General features: G+C 42.3%; 1 protein-coding gene across 1 annotated transcript in view; it reads right to left on the bottom strand.

The window, feature by feature from the left end:
• Nucleotides 1–2,759: 2,759 nt before the first annotated feature.
• SLC12A3 (solute carrier family 12 member 3) overlaps nucleotides 2,760–19,824 on the bottom strand; it is a 34,329-nt gene continuing 17,264 nt past the window's right edge. Inside the window, exons 17-26 of the mRNA XM_075281870.1 lie at nucleotides 16,774–16,908; nucleotides 15,221–15,327; nucleotides 12,980–13,062; nucleotides 12,814–12,897; nucleotides 12,045–12,146; nucleotides 11,133–11,244; nucleotides 10,359–10,445; nucleotides 9,351–9,486; nucleotides 3,596–3,663; nucleotides 2,760–2,901 (exon numbers count right to left, since the gene is read on the bottom strand). Coding sequence (XP_075137971.1) covers nucleotides 2,760–2,901; nucleotides 3,596–3,663; nucleotides 9,351–9,486; nucleotides 10,359–10,445; nucleotides 11,133–11,244; nucleotides 12,045–12,146; nucleotides 12,814–12,897; nucleotides 12,980–13,062; nucleotides 15,221–15,327; nucleotides 16,774–16,908 — 1,056 coding nt within the window. The remainder of the gene's footprint in view (nucleotides 2,902–3,595; nucleotides 3,664–9,350; nucleotides 9,487–10,358; nucleotides 10,446–11,132; nucleotides 11,245–12,044; nucleotides 12,147–12,813; nucleotides 12,898–12,979; nucleotides 13,063–15,220; nucleotides 15,328–16,773; nucleotides 16,909–19,824) is intronic.

Consider the following 19,824-nt stretch of genomic DNA (forward strand, 5'->3'; position numbering starts at 1 on the left):
ATGTATGATAGTTAAATTTAGCAGTTGAGTTTATACAATAGCAGATTCTTTGGAGTTCCAGTACTTTGGCTTGCAGTATATTGTATAGAAGAAAGCACCAAATTGTATCTGTCATAAATATTTTATTAACAATATCTTTTCTAAATATTTATACTTGATCATAATCTTATAAAATACAGGAATCTGGATGATTATTATAATAACATACAGCTGGGTATATATTTCATGTGTTTATTAGTTATAGAAATGAGAAATACAAAATTGCATGAAGTTACAAGTGAATATTGGATTGGGACATAAGTAAATTGGAAAGTGTCACTCTAGAAGGTTATATGTGGCCTATACATGGCATCACACCCTAAAAGGCATCACTCTAAAATCTCCAGCGTCACTGGAGATTTCTCTCGCAGCATTGGGGACACCCACAGTGCTGTGTGAGCGCTGGGGACTCCCCCCAGTGTTGCGAGAAAACTCATTTGTGTACAGGAGAAAACCGGGATTTCTACCGAACGGCGGCGCGGAAAAGACATCTAAAGGTAAGAGAAGAATAGTCTTTCTTAAGGCTATTCCTATGTGTTAGGGAGAAAAAAAGGGAATCTAATGATTGGATCCCTTTAAAGATTGATTTAAAAAAAAAAAGTTAGACCAGACAAAAACTACTAAAGTAAGTCACTGTCTTAAGTTTTTGGCAGCAGCTTATCTTTTTTGCCCCTTTCTAATAAACATGCATGCTTGGCTAACTTGGAAAACTTGTTTGCCTGTTAGCCCCCTTGCATACAACCGTTTTTCCAGGATATTACACTAACCCATTCATTTCTATGGGACCGTAAACATGACCATGAATTACACAGGCATGTGTCCAAGCCAAAAAATAAGGAGCAGGTCCTATTCCTGTCTGATTTTGCAGCCCTGCTTCTGTGGCTCCTATTCACTGAATGAAAGGGCCCGCAGTAGCATGGCCGGTGCACGGGCCTCACATGGGTGATATTCATGTGTCCCCCATGTGCTGCCCATGCCATTCATTAAAGGCAGCCAGTTAGCACACGGTCATGTGCAACTGGCTTTAGACAGTAGACAACTATCTCTATGGACAAGTAAAAGCACCAAATTGATCTGATTCACAGCCAGATTTATTGGCCGAAATAACTGAGCCATGTTAACTTAAAAAAAAAATTAGAAAAAAACAGCAGTTCATTTCTACACAATCCCTGCTTGGTTCTTATTACGCTGAGTTCACACTACCATTGGAGACTTGTACAATGGATCTTGCACGGTATCAGTTCACCTGTTAGTTGAATGAAGCCTAAATACTTTATTTATGCATCTGTATCACTCACTAAAGGAGAATAATAATCTATGATCAGAAGTAAATAGTTATTTTAAATAATAATAAAATATAAATAACTGCAAAATCACAAAATATTCATTGCTTGTCTATTGTCAGAATACCTTATATTTACATTATAAGGGGAGTAAGCATCACTGATTGGGCTCAAAATGGCAAAATAATCCTTAATATCTACGCACCCCTTGTTGTTTCTCTGCCGACATAAGACCTATAGTGATAATATCTCAGCCGTTTGCTGCAGGGGTAGCACAAGACCAGAGGTGGGGGATGAGGGAGGAACTAGTCTAGCATTGCAGACTTTGTTGTTTTGCTAATATTGAGCTCACAAATGTTAAAATTGCAGTAAACCCCTTTAAAGCAGATCTGTACAGTTGCAGATGAACATTGCTCCCTATAAATTCACTGCATTGGTCTCTCTGATCAGTGCAGTGTGAAAACACAAAATTAAACAAATCAATGGTCCATTGGTGGGAGCCGAAAAACCAGCAGTCTATATGGAGGCCACAACAATGTTCAGCGTTATGTGGACACTATATGGTAGTGTTATTTACGGAATGTCTGGTTATACTATTTTGACAAGGGATGGCTAATATTATGAATTGTATGATAGTATCATTTATGTCAGTGATAGTATGACAAAAACCATCCCAGGGCCCCATTTTCTATAAAACATCACTGAAAAGAGAAGGAGATTATGGTATCTTTTCCTAGTATTTCTGTAGTTGTTTAATATTTTATATTATGTGTTTATTTCATATACATATTTTTATTACTACTTTATACTATATTACTTCACTTTTTTATTTTATAGTTTTTAAATAAAACATTTTTTTTTCATCATAGAAGCTTAGTGCAACTTTCTTAAGACTTCATAAACAGTTTTTCCGACCTTTAAATATTGATGACCTATCCTAAAGATAAGTCATTAATATCAGATATGTGGGGGTCTGATGTCACCCCCATCGATTAGCTGAACTACAGAGAATAGGGCAAGAAGGAGACAGCTCTGTTAGTGATGGAACTTCAGTCACTGTAGTTTTCATCCCATTAAAATAAATATGAGATTATCTGTAGTACCTTATCTGGCCACTACACAGAGAACAGAGCTGTCTGCTTCCTGCTCCATTCTCTGAGTATCCGCTGCTGAGAATACCAGACTGGTGGGGTACCAGACCCACACTAATCTGATAACCCATACTTAGGATAGAACATTAAATTGTTAGGCTGGAAAACCCCTTTAACTTGTGGAGGAAATGCCACTACTGTAGTTCATATGCAGCAGAGAGACAAGTACAGATCAGGAACAATGCTAGCCATGTTTTCATTAATGCAGATTTGCTGCTAGCATGGGTGCTTATCCTCCAACAGCCTTGATCTTCTACTGCTAGCATGTTTGGTACTGGACCTCTTCTTATTGGCAATACATGGTTAAGACATTCTTCTGATTTCCTCTGACTAGTAGAACTGGTGGTCTCAGGTCTTGTGACAGTGTCTCCAGCCAGGCCATATGTAGAGAGCTGGGACATTTGCCTTTTCTAGCAACCGGCATTGTTCTAGTAAAAAGGACAGAAACTTAGTCTTGTGTTACAATGTGTGGAGCAAGATAAAGTTTTCGTGATTTCTACTATATGTCTGAACACCTGTCATCCACCTAGGCGAGCATTCTCTGTCCACTTATAGGACACATCAAGCACTTTCCTGCCTTGAGCTACCATTATGGAGTTAAATGAGACTAGGCTTCACGTGCCTCAGATAAGTCTCATAAGTCTTATGGTTCTGTGTGTCATTCATTGTTCCATAAGTGTATTTATATTTGATTTTCCCCTTCACTGTTTAACATAGGTAAATTTGACTTTCTCCTTTATTTGCAAAGTTTCTAAGTTAGAGATATAAAGTTAACTTCCTAGTTTACACACAATTACTAAATGTTTGCACCACATGGAATTAGCTAATTCTATTCAATATACATTATTCAGCCCCAAATGTGGCTCTCATTGTTGGGACTTTGGTGGGCCAGTTAAGCCATAACCATATACAAGAAGACACCATACGTTTATAAGCATGAAAGTATCAATTATTCATCTAGTATCTTTAAATTACCATTATATTAGTGTGTGTATATATATATATATATATATATATATATATATATATATATACACTCTGTGTGTATATATATATATATATATATATATATATATATATATATATAGTATCTATAATACATGTTTTGTACATGGTACTCACACAACGATCAGTGCGGCATCCCGGGAGTAATCCAGGAGGATCTCATTCAGACGGATTTGTCTCAAAGACTATAAAATAAAAAATCTAAATTATCTAAATGACAAAACATTGATAATGCAGAGCGTTGAGTTGTGTGTATGTAGTATGCTAAGCGTAAATTCAAGTTTGTTTTGTACCCAGCACACAAGGCTCTTTTTTGTAAGATCTCTAGCATTGTTTGAAGCAGATTTTGAATAAACCACTTCAAAAATGTCTCCATTTATTTCTATGGGAGCTTTCGGCAGAATCCACCTGAAGATAGGTCAGGGCACTTTTTTTTCTGCCAGCTGAAAAAAATCAACTAGGGTAGGTGTGTCAAACTCATTTTCACTGCAGGCCACATCAGCATTGTCAAAGGGCCCTTTTGTAATTCTGAGAGTGTATAAATGTGGCAATTCCAGTTAGGCATAGTTACATTTATAGTCTATAGAAAGCAATCATAAGGTTAATATTAACATAGGCAGTGGCAGAACTAAAACTGTAGTGGCTGCTGCGGGATCCATGACCTTGGTAAGAGGTACCATAGCCGGAAGGACATTAAAAGAAGTGCACAGCCGGGTGCCACATAAGTGCTTTCCAAGAAGAAGAGGTAAGTATTCAATTCCCTTCTGTTGGTGACCGTAGTGTGGTGAGGGTTTAGGGGCCCGGTCGCAAGGGTGACTGCTGTGACCCTTATGGCTGCAGTTCTGCCATTGGCTGGAATATCCACAGCCTTCCCCAGATATATAGTACTGGGGACCTTCTAGCTGTAGACCATAATACAGTGATGTCATGTAACATGGCTTCCTAGGTCCCAACACATATTATGGCCCCCTTTTTTGATCCACACAGTATAACACCCCCCTCTTTTTTGGCATCCACACCGTTTATGGCTCATTCTACAGCATTGGGACATAATGTGCAGAGCTGCCTAGAGCCTGTAGCGGAGGCCAGCCTGGACAGGAGCATGGATGGGCGAGTAAATTATCAGCCTCTACCTATTGCAATAATCCAATTAGTGCTAGTCTGAAGCTGTGCTTTCCTATATAAGTAGATATAGCTTATGGGGTGCATCTCATATGCGGGGGCATCTCATCTGCAGCATGCATCTTAACCAAATTGCATCTTAACCGAAGTGCAGATTTACCAAAGTGCACTTATACATGGCACGAAACAGGCTAACCATGGCAGAACACCAGGTAAATTTCAACCTAAAACAACAAGTTTTACCTCATGGTATCCTGTAGCTGCACTGTCTCTTACTATCTTAGCCATTGGCTTCCTGCAGATCTCTCCTCCACCTCCACCACACGCCATCCATATCAGTCCCTCTCTTCTTCCTTCTCCCATGTACAGCTCTCACACACTTTTCACACTCTGTAATCACCCCTTTACTTCTTTTAGCAGTGACACCAAACATAAGCGCCCACATAAATCCCTGAACCACCTTCTGTCTCTGTCCATTCTGCTCCTCCTAGCTGCTGGGGACATCTCTCCTAACCCCGGCTCCTCTTCCTTCACTAACTCTTCTTCCTGCACACATAGAAGGCCTACAAACCTCATCAATATTTACCGTGTTCCTTCCCCTCATCTCTCCCATGTCTCTTTTAACTGCTCTCTCTGGAACGCCCGCTCAGTGTGTAACAAACTAGAATACATTAATGACTTATTCCTTAGTAAATCCCTCGGCCTGCTCGCCTTTACTGAAACTTGGATCCAGCAGGCAGACACGGCCTCCCCTGCTGCTCTGTGTCATGGTGGCCTACAATTCGCACACACCTCTAGGCCTGATAATAGGCAGGGTGGTGGGGTAGGATTACTGCTGTCACCGCAGTGCATTTTTCAGTCCATTCCCCCGGTCCCCTCACTCACATTCTCCTCATTTGAAGTCCATGCTATCAGACTTTTCCGCCCACTCTCCTTACGTGTAGCTGTGATCTACCGCCCACCTGGCTCACCCTACCAATTTTTGGACCACTTTGCTTCTTGGCTTCCCCACTTTTTATCCAGTGACATTCCTACCCTCATCATGGGTGACTTTAACATCCCTATTGCCCCCCCTCACTCCCCGGCTGCCTCACAGTTTCTCTCATTAACCACTTCTCTTGGTCTCTCACAATGTTCTTCTTCCGCCACACATATAGATGGTAACACAATTGATCTTGTCTTCCATCGACTCCTCACAGTCTCTAAATTTTCTAACTCTTCTCTGCCGCTTTCTGACCACAACCTTCTATCTCTCACCATCAGTGCTCTCTCCCCTTCACAAGATGCCCCTACCCATCACACACATAGGAACTTGCGTGCTATTGACACCCAGCACCTCTCAGATACTCTACAGTCCTCCCTGTCCCCCATCTCTTCAATCTCCTGTCCCAATCTGGCCACCAGTCACTATAATGAAACCCTCAAAAATGCATTGGATGAGGTTGCTCCCCCCCTCCACTCGTAAAGTCCCACATAGGAGGCAGCAGCCCTGGCACACGCCACAGACACGATTTCTTCAGCGCTGCTCTAGGTGTGCCGAACGTCTCTGGAGAAAATCACGCTCACCTGCAGATTTCCTCCACTTCAAGTTTATGCTTAAAACATATAGCTCTGCCCTTTACCTCGCCAAACAAGACTATTTCACCGCCCTCATCTCTTCTCTCTCCAGCAACCCTAAAAGGCTTTTTGAAACCTTTCACTCCTTACTCACACCCAAGGTGCAGACGCCATTCACAGACCTTAGTGCTGATGACCTGGCCATGTATTTCCATGATAAAATTGATAAGATCCGTCAGGAAATTACTGCCCAAGCCCCAGGTGGCATTGACTCCCACACCTACGATAGTACTGATCCCCTCACCAGCCGCACTTCAGACTGTCCATTCTCATCTTTTGAACCTGTCACAGAAGAGGAAGTCTCCCAGCTACTTTCTTCATCTCGCCCCACAACCTGCAGTAGTGACCCCTTCCCCTCACACCTTCTCCAATCTCTGTCCCCTGCTGTCACTACTTACCTTACTAAAATATTTAACCTCTCTCTCTCTTCTGGAATCTTCCCATCCTCCTTCAAGCATGCTGTTATAACCCCGCTACTGAAAAAACCCTCCCTGGACCCATCCTGTGCTGCTAACTATCGACCCGTCTCTAACCTCCCCTTCATCTCTAAACTTTTGGAACGCCTGGTTTATTCTCGGTTAATCCGTTATCTCTCTGCTTGACCCCTTACAATCTGGTTTTCGCGCTCTGCACTCTACTGAAACAGCTCTCACAAAAGTCTCCAATGATCTCCTAATGGCTAAATCCAATGGTGACTTCTCTCTTCTTATTCTTCTGGACCTCTCTGCAGCTTTTGACACTGTTGACCATCAACTTCTCCTCACTATGCTCCGCTCAGTCGGCCTCAATGACACTGCGCTCTCCTGGTTCTCCTCTTATCTCTCAGACCGCACTTTCAGTGTATCATTCGCGGGCTCTGTTTCCTCCCCTCTTTCCCTTGCTGTTGGGGTTCCGCAGGGCTCGGTCCTCGGCCCCCTGCTCTTTTCTCTCTACACAGCCCCCATTGGACAAACCATCGCCAGATTTGGCTTCAGGTACCATCTTTATGCTGATGACACCCAATTATACACATCTTCCCGTGACATCACCCCTGCACTCATACAGAACACCAGTGACTGTCTCTCTGCTGTCTCTAATATCATGTCCTCGCTCTATCTGAAACTAAATCTCTCTAAGACTGAACTACTACTGTTTCCACCATCTAACAGATCTGTCCCTGATATATCCATTGCAGTCTCAGGCCTTACTATAACTCCTAGGCAGCATGCCCGCTGCCTCGGGGTCATATTTGACGCAGACCTTTCCTTCACCCCTCATATTGAATCACTCGCACGTTCATGTCACCTTCACCTCAAAAACATCTCCAGAATACGCCCTTTCCTTACCAGAGATACACTAAAGACACTTATTGTCTCTCTGATTCATTCTCGCCTTGACTACTGTAACTCCTTACTAATCGGTCTTCCCCTCACTAAACTCTCTCCTCTACAATCTATTCTGAATGCAGCGGCCAGGCTCATCTATCAGGCTAGACGCTACAGCGATGCCTCCGGTCTGTGCCAGTCACTACATTGGCTGCCTATTAGTTATAGAATAAAATATAAAGTTATTACTCTCATCCACAAGGCTCTCCATAATGCCGCACCTCCCTACATTTCTTCCCTCATCTCTGTCTACCGCCCAACCCGTGTTCTCCGCTCACTCAATGATCTAACACTTACATCCTCTATTATCAGAACCTCCCACGCTCGTATACAAGACTTCTCCCGAGCTGCACCACTTCTCTGGAATGCTCTACCCCGGACAATAAGATTAACTCCCAACTTCTACAGTTTCAAACGCAAACTAAAGACGCATCTTTTCAGACAAGCCTATCACAATTCCTAATGCACAAAATTGTCTGAACACTGTATAAGCAATGCCGCCCCTGCTATCTCTTGTGTCACCCCCTCTACCTCATAGATTGTAAGCTCTTTTGAGCAGGGCCCTCAGTCCCATTGTGTGAAATGACGTTCTTTGTTATGTATGTCTGTATCTGAACCCTATAAATTGTACAGTGCTGCGGAATATGTTGGCGCTATATAAATAAAATGTATTATTATTATTATTATTATCCAATAGGTAGTGGCCAAATTAAAAAAGACTGCCACCCCCAGATTATGTCATGAGGCGCCATCTGAGGCTATCGCCTAAGGTCAGCTCATGATGGATGGCAGTTAGAGGAAAAAATCTGCTACAGACTCCTATTGAAATGAATGGGAGGAGAGTCAGGTGTTTTTTTTAGGCCAGAGCCCTACGTATCCTAGACACTGCAGCGTTTTACAGTTCCTGAAAAGTGGAATCTGGCTAATCCCATCCACACATTGCAGAAAATAATCCGCAGGGGAAATGCTGTGATTTGAAAAACTCTTGCATTTTTTCACATTGCAGCATGTCAATTATACCTATGGAATTGCTGGAGGTTTCCATATATGTATAATGGAAGCAGAAAGTCCACTGTGAAAAGTGGGGCCTTTAGCCTGAAGGAGCAGAATTCACCTCATAATCTGGCAAAAAAAAACCCTCCCTGTTTCCTGAAGTGCCATGACAAGAGGAAAGCATTAACGTAGAGCATATCTCGTTCCTTACTCCTTGATGATGATATTACGGTGGTGTTATGTTTGGTAATTTTGGCTTAATAAAAAAAAAAAAATCCATTGTTTTTGGTGTTTTTGTTTACTGGTGGTTATTTTTCTTCGTTTCAGTTGATCCTTGAGTTATGTTGGCAAGTCACAGCTGGAGGGCGATGCTGCACAGAAGTTAGGGTGGACGGGAAGGTGTTTGGCCCTCCGGATGATGGCGCTGGGCCATCCACTCCCGATTCAGAGTTTGCTTTTCTCAGGGCTTGTTGTCTTTGTTGTGTTTTTGTTTGCCAAAAAAAGATGTGGCCGACTGCTGCCCACAGAAAAGGAGGTAACCTTCTATGTCTTCATTTCGATTATGTGGGGAAGAGATATTGTAGAGGAGAATGGGAATACATCCACACAGTCTTAGCATTATGTACAATTCTAGTTACGGCGTCAAATAATAGTACAATTAGATTTGCCTGGTTTCTCAAGCAATGCTGGTTTACAGGTTTATCTGTTGGAGACAGCTGCTTACTTTTGACTTATCAAAGGCGCTCCATACCTGCACAGTGTAAATGTATTCATACCTTGGCCCTGTTCCTCTTCATTTCCTCATCTGATATCTTCCATGGACAGTCACGTCTCATCTCATTGACCAGGAGTTCATCTTTGAAGCCGTCATTCAGCATGTATGGAGCAATAAGATCTTCAAACCTCTTCACACTGTCAACAAACATCAATAGTTTATTTGACTGATATGTAGAATGAGATCTTAACTGCAAAATGTTGTCTTGGGCCATGTGATTTACATTACCTGCCTGTCCTCAGGGGAGCCTGATAATACTGGTACTACCGATGAGTTAGCTTGAGGTGACCATCTTTGAAGAAAAAAACTTTTTACATTAGGCCCCTTGTGTGAGCCACCGGCCGTGATTGAATGGCACAGCCACATGGATGTCATCGTTGTGCTGTCCATGCATCGGCCGCGCTTCTGCCCCAACTGTACATGGGCTGTGCACGGTCATGTGCTTGGGCCGAGAGAAATGAGTGGGTCAGTGTGCTATCTGGGAAAAACACGGATAGCAAACTGACCTAGCAAACAGTCTTGTGTATGGGCTCTTGAAAAGTTTTTTTTTTCAAAGCTGGTCAACACTGGACAGGCTATTGTTAGTTGTTTAGTAAGGCTGGTCTTACACGACCGTAGTGGTTTTTGAGGTCCGCAATTTGCGGATCAGCAACACTAAATTTCACTCCAAAAAGTCATTCCGTAGAGTTCTATGGCACAGTCTATGCCATGGTGTGTCCGTGTAAGAGGCCGCACTGAATACAATGTGAGAACCCACAATTGCGGACCATTTGTGGACTTAACTGAAGGTCGTGTAAGACCAGCCTTACTAAAGCAGCCTTGAGATATCAGAGCAAGGCCATCATCCTCAAGAATCTTCTCTGATATTAAACTCACAGAACAGTTTGATGTGAATTGGTTATTGTGTGTTTATATATCATATAGAATCATGTTGAGATCATGAATAAGTATGTGCTTTTTGAGCACAAAAAAAAATAAATTAAAAATTGCAGGTTCCCAGTGTCCTTACTGTTCAGGCCGTGGTTTCTGGTTGATATCTGGTAAAACGTGAACTTCATGGAATCCAATTCTGAACTTACTCAACAAAGAGATCATCCTGTAACACAATAACTATTATTGAGCTAAAATAATAAAATGCCAGTAAAATCTGTTGATTCTATTGTTGTTGGATAATAATTGTCATAACACATAAGTGATAGTATTAATGAACAGCATGGAACCATATATTACCTCACTTATGAATCCAACTCATCCTCATGGATAGACATTTACTAGAAATCTACATTTCGAGATGATGAAGCCCCTGTACTTTAATACCTTCAATTATAAATCAACTTTTCTTAAATGAAGAGTACAGGTGAATATAAGATAAGATGCTTCGATATGTCTTAAATATGTATTAAAGAATAATGCTTTCTTCTCCTCTTAGACAGTTTTCCTCCTCCTCTTCCCCCTCCCCTTTCCATAGATTTCTGTGTTAAAAGTAACTCAGCCTGATAAATTGAGAACAAAGCATTTTTTGCTTCATAATATATTTCACATTTTCTTATATTCACTTGTACTCTTCATTTATGATAAGTAGTTTTATAATTGGGAGGACACTTTAATACATTAAGATCATTAAATTAACCCATGCAGCAATTTATCAGCTACAGCAGAGATCTAAAATGTTTGTGAAAAACACAACGTTGCTATATGAAGACAACTCATGATGTGAAAGGTTGTACACTTCTTTGTATGTAAATCATTTTGTGTATATTTATCATTATGGAATTAGTCTTACGCTTTGCGCTCTTCATCCATCCTGTTGATCTGTCCTCCCACAAAGACTCGGATTTTAACTTTCTCCCATCTCTTTTTACGGGTCAGAAGGTAGGGGATCAGTAGAGTCAGTCCTGCCATAAACAGAAGCCTGTGTTAAGCTAAGCATTGATGTTTGTTCAGTGTCCATACTGTTTGGAAGGGAACCTGACCCTTGGGATAGTTCCATCAAATGTTTGAGGCAACTCCTCCTGATGGGCTATAAGGTAGAGGGATTACCTTCATGTCACCTACAATCATGAAAACTGAATACAAACATCCTGGTAATACTAATATGGCTGAAGGCCGACATGGAGAACGGAAGGCCCCTGTGCATGAACAGTTATGGGCCCCTTGTTTTCTAAAGAATCAACACATAGAATCCCTGTATGTCTCTCTTACAATCTGCCTGTAACCATCATCCATGAAGACCACTAGATTAGATATTTACCTGCAGTCTAATAGTTGTTGTTGTTGAGGTTATATGATCCCCTGACATACTGAGCTCCTGTGCAGATACATCTGCATAAAAGTAAATTGGAAGCAGAATATCCTGCTGTAGCCACCTCCGCTGGATTGTATTCTTGACAAGCTATGGATCTCGTGGGGCCACACAACTATTGCATGCCATGGTACAGCAGGAAGCCGCGTGGGTATGCAGTATTTAAACTGAATGTTAATGGCTGTATGATTTTTTTTCCTGAGGAAGATGCCATTTTGCCTGCAGATCCTCGCAGCCATTAACATGATTTCAATGCCATTTTGCAGGTATGTAACATGGCATTAAAAGGTTAGTAATATCACTTATTTTCATTTAATTTTTCCTTTGAAAAGTTAATAAAGGCAGACAAATGAATTAGCCCAATATATATACACTATATACACATACATATACCTCCATCATCAAAGAGCCAGTAAATATCTATTGTCTTTTTTCCCTGGTTAATCTGGAAAACGGTGCTGGCCTGCTGCTCATCTGTAACAGTTTCAGGGTCCACTGTAATTCACAGAAATGACATATTATTACAATTTTATTTATTTTACAGGCAAAAATTTCATCAACAAACATTAGAGTCATTCTGCAAATGCTACTGTGAACTGACGGTTGCAATACAATCGACCAAATTTAAAAGTCACATGGCTGACTAAATCACTCTTAGGGGCATTCACACTACCGCCGCTGTCCACCCTGGGGTTCCTTTCCTAAACCCCAGGGAAACTGGACACGGGACGACTTGCCAGTGGACATCTTTAAAACCCATTAATTTGAATGAGTTTTTAAAGGTGACCGCCGGTCTCCGTATGCAGCCTCTCCATCTGGAAAACCGTTTTTGGTTTTTTTTGTACAGACACAATGTCCTGTATCTGTGCAAAAACCCCTTCCCACTGTAAAGCTGCCAATACACATTAGATTTTCAGTGGCTGATCCTGCGGATTGTGGTGGGACCACCCGACCATCTAATGTGTATAATGTACTCCAAGATCTACAAGACAGCAGATCCTGTGGTTGACATCTTAAGAGAGATGGATGATGGAGTGTTTTAAGTGACACTATGTTGTTGCCTATCTTTAATGGCTGACAGATCACATTATGAGTTATAGGGTGAGTCCATTCTATGGCTTACAGTATTGTCCACTACTTCTAAACCACAGTGGTTACTTACATGCTCCTTGAGGCATGCAGTCTGTTCCGTTTTCAGCACAAGTTTTCAACTTTGGTTCCTCTGTTTGTTGGTACACAGGATTTACTATGTAGAACAATATCAGCTTGTTACTCTAGCTAGTCTATGCTATAAAAGGAGATACAAAGATATGTGGAAGTGCACTTACTATGAGCTTGCATGACACGAGACATGTTCAGACCATCTTTCATCCTCAGCAGGCACAATCCACAGTTAAAGTCAAAAGCATCACTACAAGACAGAGGATTGTCTATTGAGAAATTGTTTTCAGACTCAGACTGAAGACCATTGAGGTCCATTGAGATGAGACAAGTGAAAAGAGCTAGTGAGATATTCTCCATGAGTATCAGATGCTGGAAGACCACTGGTAAATTTCACCATAAGACACATAATAACTACACGCTGTGAACTTTATTACTAGTATTCCTTTTGGTATTATTAAAAGGGTTGTCTGTTTTGGGAAATCCATGATTGTTATCAGAGCCATCCAATAATAAGAAAACCACAGGATATCCTGATGTGACCCCAGTACTCAGCAGTAGTCTTAGGAGTAATGTGAAAGAAGGACAAATAAAGTGCTCATTGAAATCAAAGGGCTTGAGTAATGTAAGAAGATCCTAGGTCCACCTGAGTGAGAAACAGTCTTTGATGTCACTCCTTGGTTCATAGGTGAGGGTCCTGAATGCAAGACTATTAACTAAGCAATCTCTTTTAGGGAAATACTTTTCTTAAATCAGACAGCCCCCCACTCTACATCAACTAACACATTCTATGCAGGATTAAATGTAGAGTATCTGCCACCTAAAGATCAGAGTTGGTACTGAACTTTTTTATTTTGAAACTTTAAAACCTCCAGTTATAAACAACTTTGTATAAATGAACAGTACCTGTGAAAATAAGAAGCTTTGTAATGTATCCTATTAAAGAAATATGTTTTCTACTCTACTTTCAGGCTGAGTTACTTTCTACATATGAATCTATGAACAGAGAAGAGGGGAAGAAGATGCTGAGAAAAGGTATTTAGCTAACTAATGCTGCTAGACTCTGCTACACTGTGTGCTTTTAACACTGCTAGGTTTGTAGATAAGGAGCTATTGGTGCACAGAATAAGGCAATAAATCAAACTAGCTGGCAGCAGCCCCCTTCTCCACACCTCCCTTCTCCACAGAGCCAAAGCCAATTAAGACTTTTTTGCTGCCTAAGGTAAAAATTAAAATGGCGCCCTTTTTCCCCCTAGAAAATTAGGCTTGACTACCACTACGCATGCACATCACTCAGCAATGAAGCTGCACTGAGTCCATGCGCAGTGATTGAAAGAAGCCAGGGACAGTCACCAAGTCTCAGTGCTCTAGGAATTGGAGAAACTCCGGAGGGTCCCTGGGTAGGGTTCTCACAGTGGCCCCTCCACACAGTACAGCATCCCACAGTGGCCCCTATGTTTTTTTGTTTTTTTTAAACCAATTTTCCAAAAATTTTGAGTTCGGTCACTCACAAGCTATTATTATTATTATTATCTCTTCAGACCCTTGAGTATAATAAGCAGAGGCCCAGAGGAGGTGAACAAACATAACATACACTTTTACTTATCTCCCCTGGACTCCAGTCTTCGGGCCTCTTCAGGTCTCATGAATGACATCAGAGACTGGGCCTCAGTGGTCATGTCGGCGTAATGACGCACAGTGACACCTACATAAACCACATGATATAAGCCATTTATGATGTCTTTAAGAGGCCCGAAGATCAGAGCCCAAGGGAGGTGAGTAACACTCTTTGTTATGTTTATTCACCTCCCCTGGATCTCCACTCATTTTACTCTGGGGTCTGAAGGTACCGCATAGTATAGTATTGGAAGTTCCATTACTGACGAATCTTGTGACAAATACTGTCTTTGCCTCCCCCTGAGGCACTTGGCAATCTGCCACCTGAGGCGAGATACTCATCTTGCCTCAGGACAGATGTGGCCCTGCAAAAGTTCTGTGTGAGTTTGAATATAGAGAAAACTATTATGCAAGTCAGATTGAAGATGATGAGCAGAAGAACTGCTTAGTAAGTGGTAAAGGAAACAGATCTCCTTTAGCATTTAGCATAAAACATGCAATAATAATTAAGAAGAGAAACAAGCATAGCATATATAATGGTATAACAGAAAACTAACGTTTTGTTTTTTTTACCAATATTACAAATAGTTATATTATTGATGCATACACATATAATAGTGTTATCCTCTTTTTTTAAAGTCATAAATTAATAGTTTTATTTATACAAATCTATGTAAAAGAAAAAATATATCCTTGTACCGTGTTAGCCAGTGAATATGAAATGAAAGACTTCTCTCAAAAAAATTCTTTCATTACAAATCTATGATAAATGATGGGATGTTCATACGTACTGCAGTATCGCCACATAACTTTCAATATTCCTTGGGTGAGACGAGTGCCAGTTCTTCTTATATCCTAAAAACAGCACATTTGGTCTCATGTGACCAAGCCCAGATGCCTATATAAGAACACACAATAGTTTGAAAACAACCCTAATGTATAGGATTATGACCGCAAACTTCATACTACTATATTTGAATATTAGATATCACCATGGAGTTTGTGGCATACCTCCCAACCGTCCCGATTTCCGTGGGACATTCACGATTTCGGTGATGTGTCCCGTGGTCCTGGTTGGAGGGAGGTATGCCCTTCAACTCAGATCAGCTCCTTGCTTTGCTGCTGCATTCCGGCTAGTGGCTGTGTAGACGCGATGTGATGACGTCACATTGCACCTACAACAGTATTAGCAAGACTGCGGAGAGAGCGGCAGGGGAGCGAGGAAAAGGTGAGTTTAATGTGTGTACACATTGAGGTGGAACATGAAACTGTGGGCAGATGAAGGAGGGGATGGCATGACACTGGGGAAAGAGATGGGGGGACATGAATCTGGGGGCAGAGATGGAGGGACATGAATCTGGGGGCAGAGATGGGGGGACATGAATCTGGAGGCAGAGATGGAGGGGACATGAAGCTGGGGGCAGAGATGGAGGGGGGACATGAAACTGGGGGCAGATGAAGGGTGTATATGAAACTGGGGGAGAGATAGAGGGGGGACATATAATTTACGGGTGACTGTAGGAGTATTATACTGTGTGGGGGCACATGGAAAATGAATAAGAACGGGCGGAGTCTACACAAAAGTGGGCGGAGCCAAATTTACCACAGCGCGCTGCACATTTTGTCCCTCTTTCTACTTTTCAAAAGTTGGGAGGTATGTTTGTGGTTCTATAAAAATTATGAGGCTACAGGTTTGTATACCTAGATACATGTCACAAAACTCTCTATATTAGATAAGATAATCCTTTAATAGTCCCACATTGGGGAAATTTCAGGGAATAGTACAATATTCTTTACAATACACATATCAGCTATAGTAGAACATATTTTTGAAGAGTAAACAGGAGTTTTCTATCTTCCCCTGAATGTTTGTTTGGCATGTCCCATTCCTTTTTGAAAAGTAGATCTGAAGCATCTGAGGTTTGTATTATAATATTCAGCAACTGAGGTGTAAATTATGAGGTTCTGCAGCAGCTTTGGTATGTATTATAACTGGAGAATATACACTACAGCTGTAGAACAACTATTTTTAAAGAGACAGAGCATAACATGTCAGGCAGTCAGAAGAAAGAAATTCCTGTAACAGTGATCAGTGGAATGCTGCTCCTGCAGGAAAAGAAAAGTAGTGCATATGTGGTGCTATTCATCTCTGTTCACTGGCCAGGTTCTCACAAAAGAATGAGATTTTTATGAAATTGTATTTTGGAGTAAAATAGCTGTTTTATTTAATGTTGTGCATTTGTTGTCCATTTTTGTGGAAAATTGAGTCATGTGTGATTGGTTGCTATGCACACATATGACACTTATTCTCAAGCTTGATACGTGAAAGAAATAAAATTATTACCTGAATAAGCATCTGGGTTCCACTACGTAGGTCATCAGCAATTATTCCCGTATAAAAGGATCTGATTTTTCTCTTATTTAGCCACTTAATATGGCCGTCTGGATTCAGCTCTTGAAGTTTTTGTTTACGTGGACCCTGTGTACGAAAGATAAGGTGTTATATTTAAAGAGGACATTTTACCACCTTCGCTAGTTCTTTGCATCTGTTAATAGTTGCCACTCCACTGATTTAAGTACAGTTGGAATTTCCTCTCCAGCTCTCACCATTCTCAACAAGGGAGCGTTCACACTACCGTCGGTGTCCGACATGTAGTGTCCGCTCAAAATCTGTCACGGACACTAGGAGCGGACACTAGCTGTGTCCGTGACACCTGTCATTCATCTCAATGGGCATCGGGTGCGTTCTTTTGCACTCCGTGCCCGTCCTTTCCTGTCCGCAAGAGAAGATGTCCGACTTCTTAAGCGGACAGAAGAACCCTGCATGCAGGGTTTTTCTGTCCGCTTGTGAAGTCAGACATCTTCACTTGCGGACAGGGAAGGACGGGCACGGAGTGCAAAAGAACGCACCCGATGCCCATTGAGATGAATGACAGGTGTCACGGACACAGCTAGTGTCCGCTCCTAGTGTCCGTGACAGATTTTGAGCGGACACTACTTGTCGGACACCGACGGTAGTGTGAACGCCCCCTAACAAGTGCAGTTAGTTTTGATGCTTGGTATGCAATTTAAAGGGATTCTACCATTAAAACTTTTTTTTTTCTAGGTAACACGTCAGAATAGCCTTCAGAAAGGCTATTCGTCTCCTACCTTTGGAAGTGATCTCCGCCGCGCCGTTCGTTCGAAATACCGGTTTGTACCGGTATGCTAATTAATTCTCTCGCAGCGATGGGGGCGTCCCCCAGCGCAGGAGATGCGATGGGGGCGTCCCTATTGCTGCTCGAAAACCGACTCCAGCGCCGCCTCTGTCTTCTTCTGCATCCTCCCCTTCCTTCTTCGGCTTGATGTCGGACGCCTGCGCAGTACGCTCTGTTCGGCGAACTTGCGGTGTCGGCACTATGGCCGCGGGCATGCGCAGTACGTTCAGCAAAGTTCGCCGAACAGAGTGTACTGCGCAGGCGTCCGACGTCAAGCCGAAGAAGGAAGGGGAGGATGCAGAAGAAGACAGAGGCGGCGCTGGAGTCGGTTTTCGAGCAGCAATGGGGACATCCCCATCGCATCTCCTGCGCTGGAGGACACCCCCATCGCTGCGAGAGAACTAATTAGCATACCGGTACAAACCGGTATTTCGAACGAACAGCGCGGCGGAGATTACTTCCAAAGGTAGGAGACGAATAGCCTTTCTAAAGACTATTCCGACGTGTTACCTAGATAAAAAAAAAGTTTTAATGGTAGAATCCCTTTAAGCTCTGTAATGTCAGAAGGGGGCGTGTCAGGCAGGGGATCGTGGTTCAGAGATCCAATCCGAGGCAGCCAGTGTCAGAGCTCAGAATGACATCCCTTGTCTGCTCCTGCCTGACACCGCCCGCCTGATATTACAGAGAATAAATAGCATATCAAAGATAACAGCTCTGATTGCTCGGGAACAGTGGGGGCTACAGAAGAAAATTCCAAATCAGTGGAGTAGAATCAGTGCCAAAATCAGTGGAGTAGAACCTATTAATTGATATACAGATCTGGACAACTTGGAGATGGTGAAAGGTCCTCTTGAAGTATACTTATAGATGTACAATATGTGATGCCTTATTGTTAGGATATGATGTCAAGTCTGAGAACATGAATCAAGATTCTTATACTTTATATTGTAGAAATACTAATTTTTCCTTAATAAGGTTACATAGATCTGAGACAAAGGACTTTGAATCCAAGATGGAGCTTGTTCCTGCTTGCCATGCCTCTGGTGGAATTCTTTAGGTCAGAGGAGGTGGTGCCCAGCTGGACATTGAAGTTTGGAGCCAATGGGAGATGGACAGCAGCTCAGGAATGTCAAGGAGGCAGTAACTCCTCCTTTCTTTGTTTCTTAAGTGTGTGAACTTTCAATAAAGAGTCAGTAGTGCTGAGCTGGGCTAAGGGGCTAGCATGGCTGATATTTGATACGGAAATGCAGTGTCTGTGTCATTATTAGTAGTTTAAACATGCTTATTAATTTGGACTGACTGATTGAGCCATGATATAGTCGATTTTTGACTTTAACAATGACACCCCTTTATCATCCTTCTATATACTATGGATAGCAGGTGCGCTGGTTAACAGTACAGATGGAGCACTAAACAAGATCTGCAATCTCCTCCTCAATATCAGTGCAGGTACTAAAGGTAAGGCCTCAACCAGTCATAAAGCCTTAACTTCATGAGGTGGGAAAACCCCTTTGAAATGGAGAATAATAATCATAAATGGATAGTAAACACTTGAAGGAGATATCCAGTATCTAATATTGATGGCCTATCAATATTAGATCCTGGGACCCCTGCATATCAGCTGAACCAGAGCAGCAGGGGTAGGGGCGTAACTACCGTGGTAGCAGCTGACACAGGGCCCGGGACACTTGGGGGCCTGGTGACAGCTGCTACCGCTGCGGATTTCTTTTTTTTTTTTTTAAATAGGCCGTTACCTGCTGGTGTAACTCCATCACGTAACGGGCCATATTTACTGCAGTGCCGGGGGCTGCCTGAAGATGGAGAGGAGCTGCCTCCTTCACAGTCCATCTTTTAACAGTAGTAAAGTCAGCAATTGCTGCCTTTACTACTGCATCCAAACAGGGGCCTGCTGTCCGGGCCCCTGCTGCCTCCCAGCACTTGCATAGTGACAGCGGGCAGGAGAAACTTCTATCTCCTGCCCGCTGTCCCCAGGCCCTGTGCCGACATCTATACTAGTAGATTGAAGGACCTGAGACATGACGTCATCAAAGGTCCTTTAATCTACTAACATAGTGTCTTTTGTGGGCGGAGCTACCCGGATTGTACAGGTCAGTGTACAATGGGGGAATGGGTTATAGGCTGTGAGGAAGAGGGGTACATGGGTGTGCATGCTGTGTGTGAGAAAGTCTGCACCCCCA

This window comes from Leptodactylus fuscus, chromosome 7, assembly GCF_031893055.1.
Source record: "Leptodactylus fuscus isolate aLepFus1 chromosome 7, aLepFus1.hap2, whole genome shotgun sequence".
NCBI lineage: Eukaryota > Metazoa > Chordata > Amphibia > Anura > Leptodactylidae > Leptodactylus > Leptodactylus fuscus.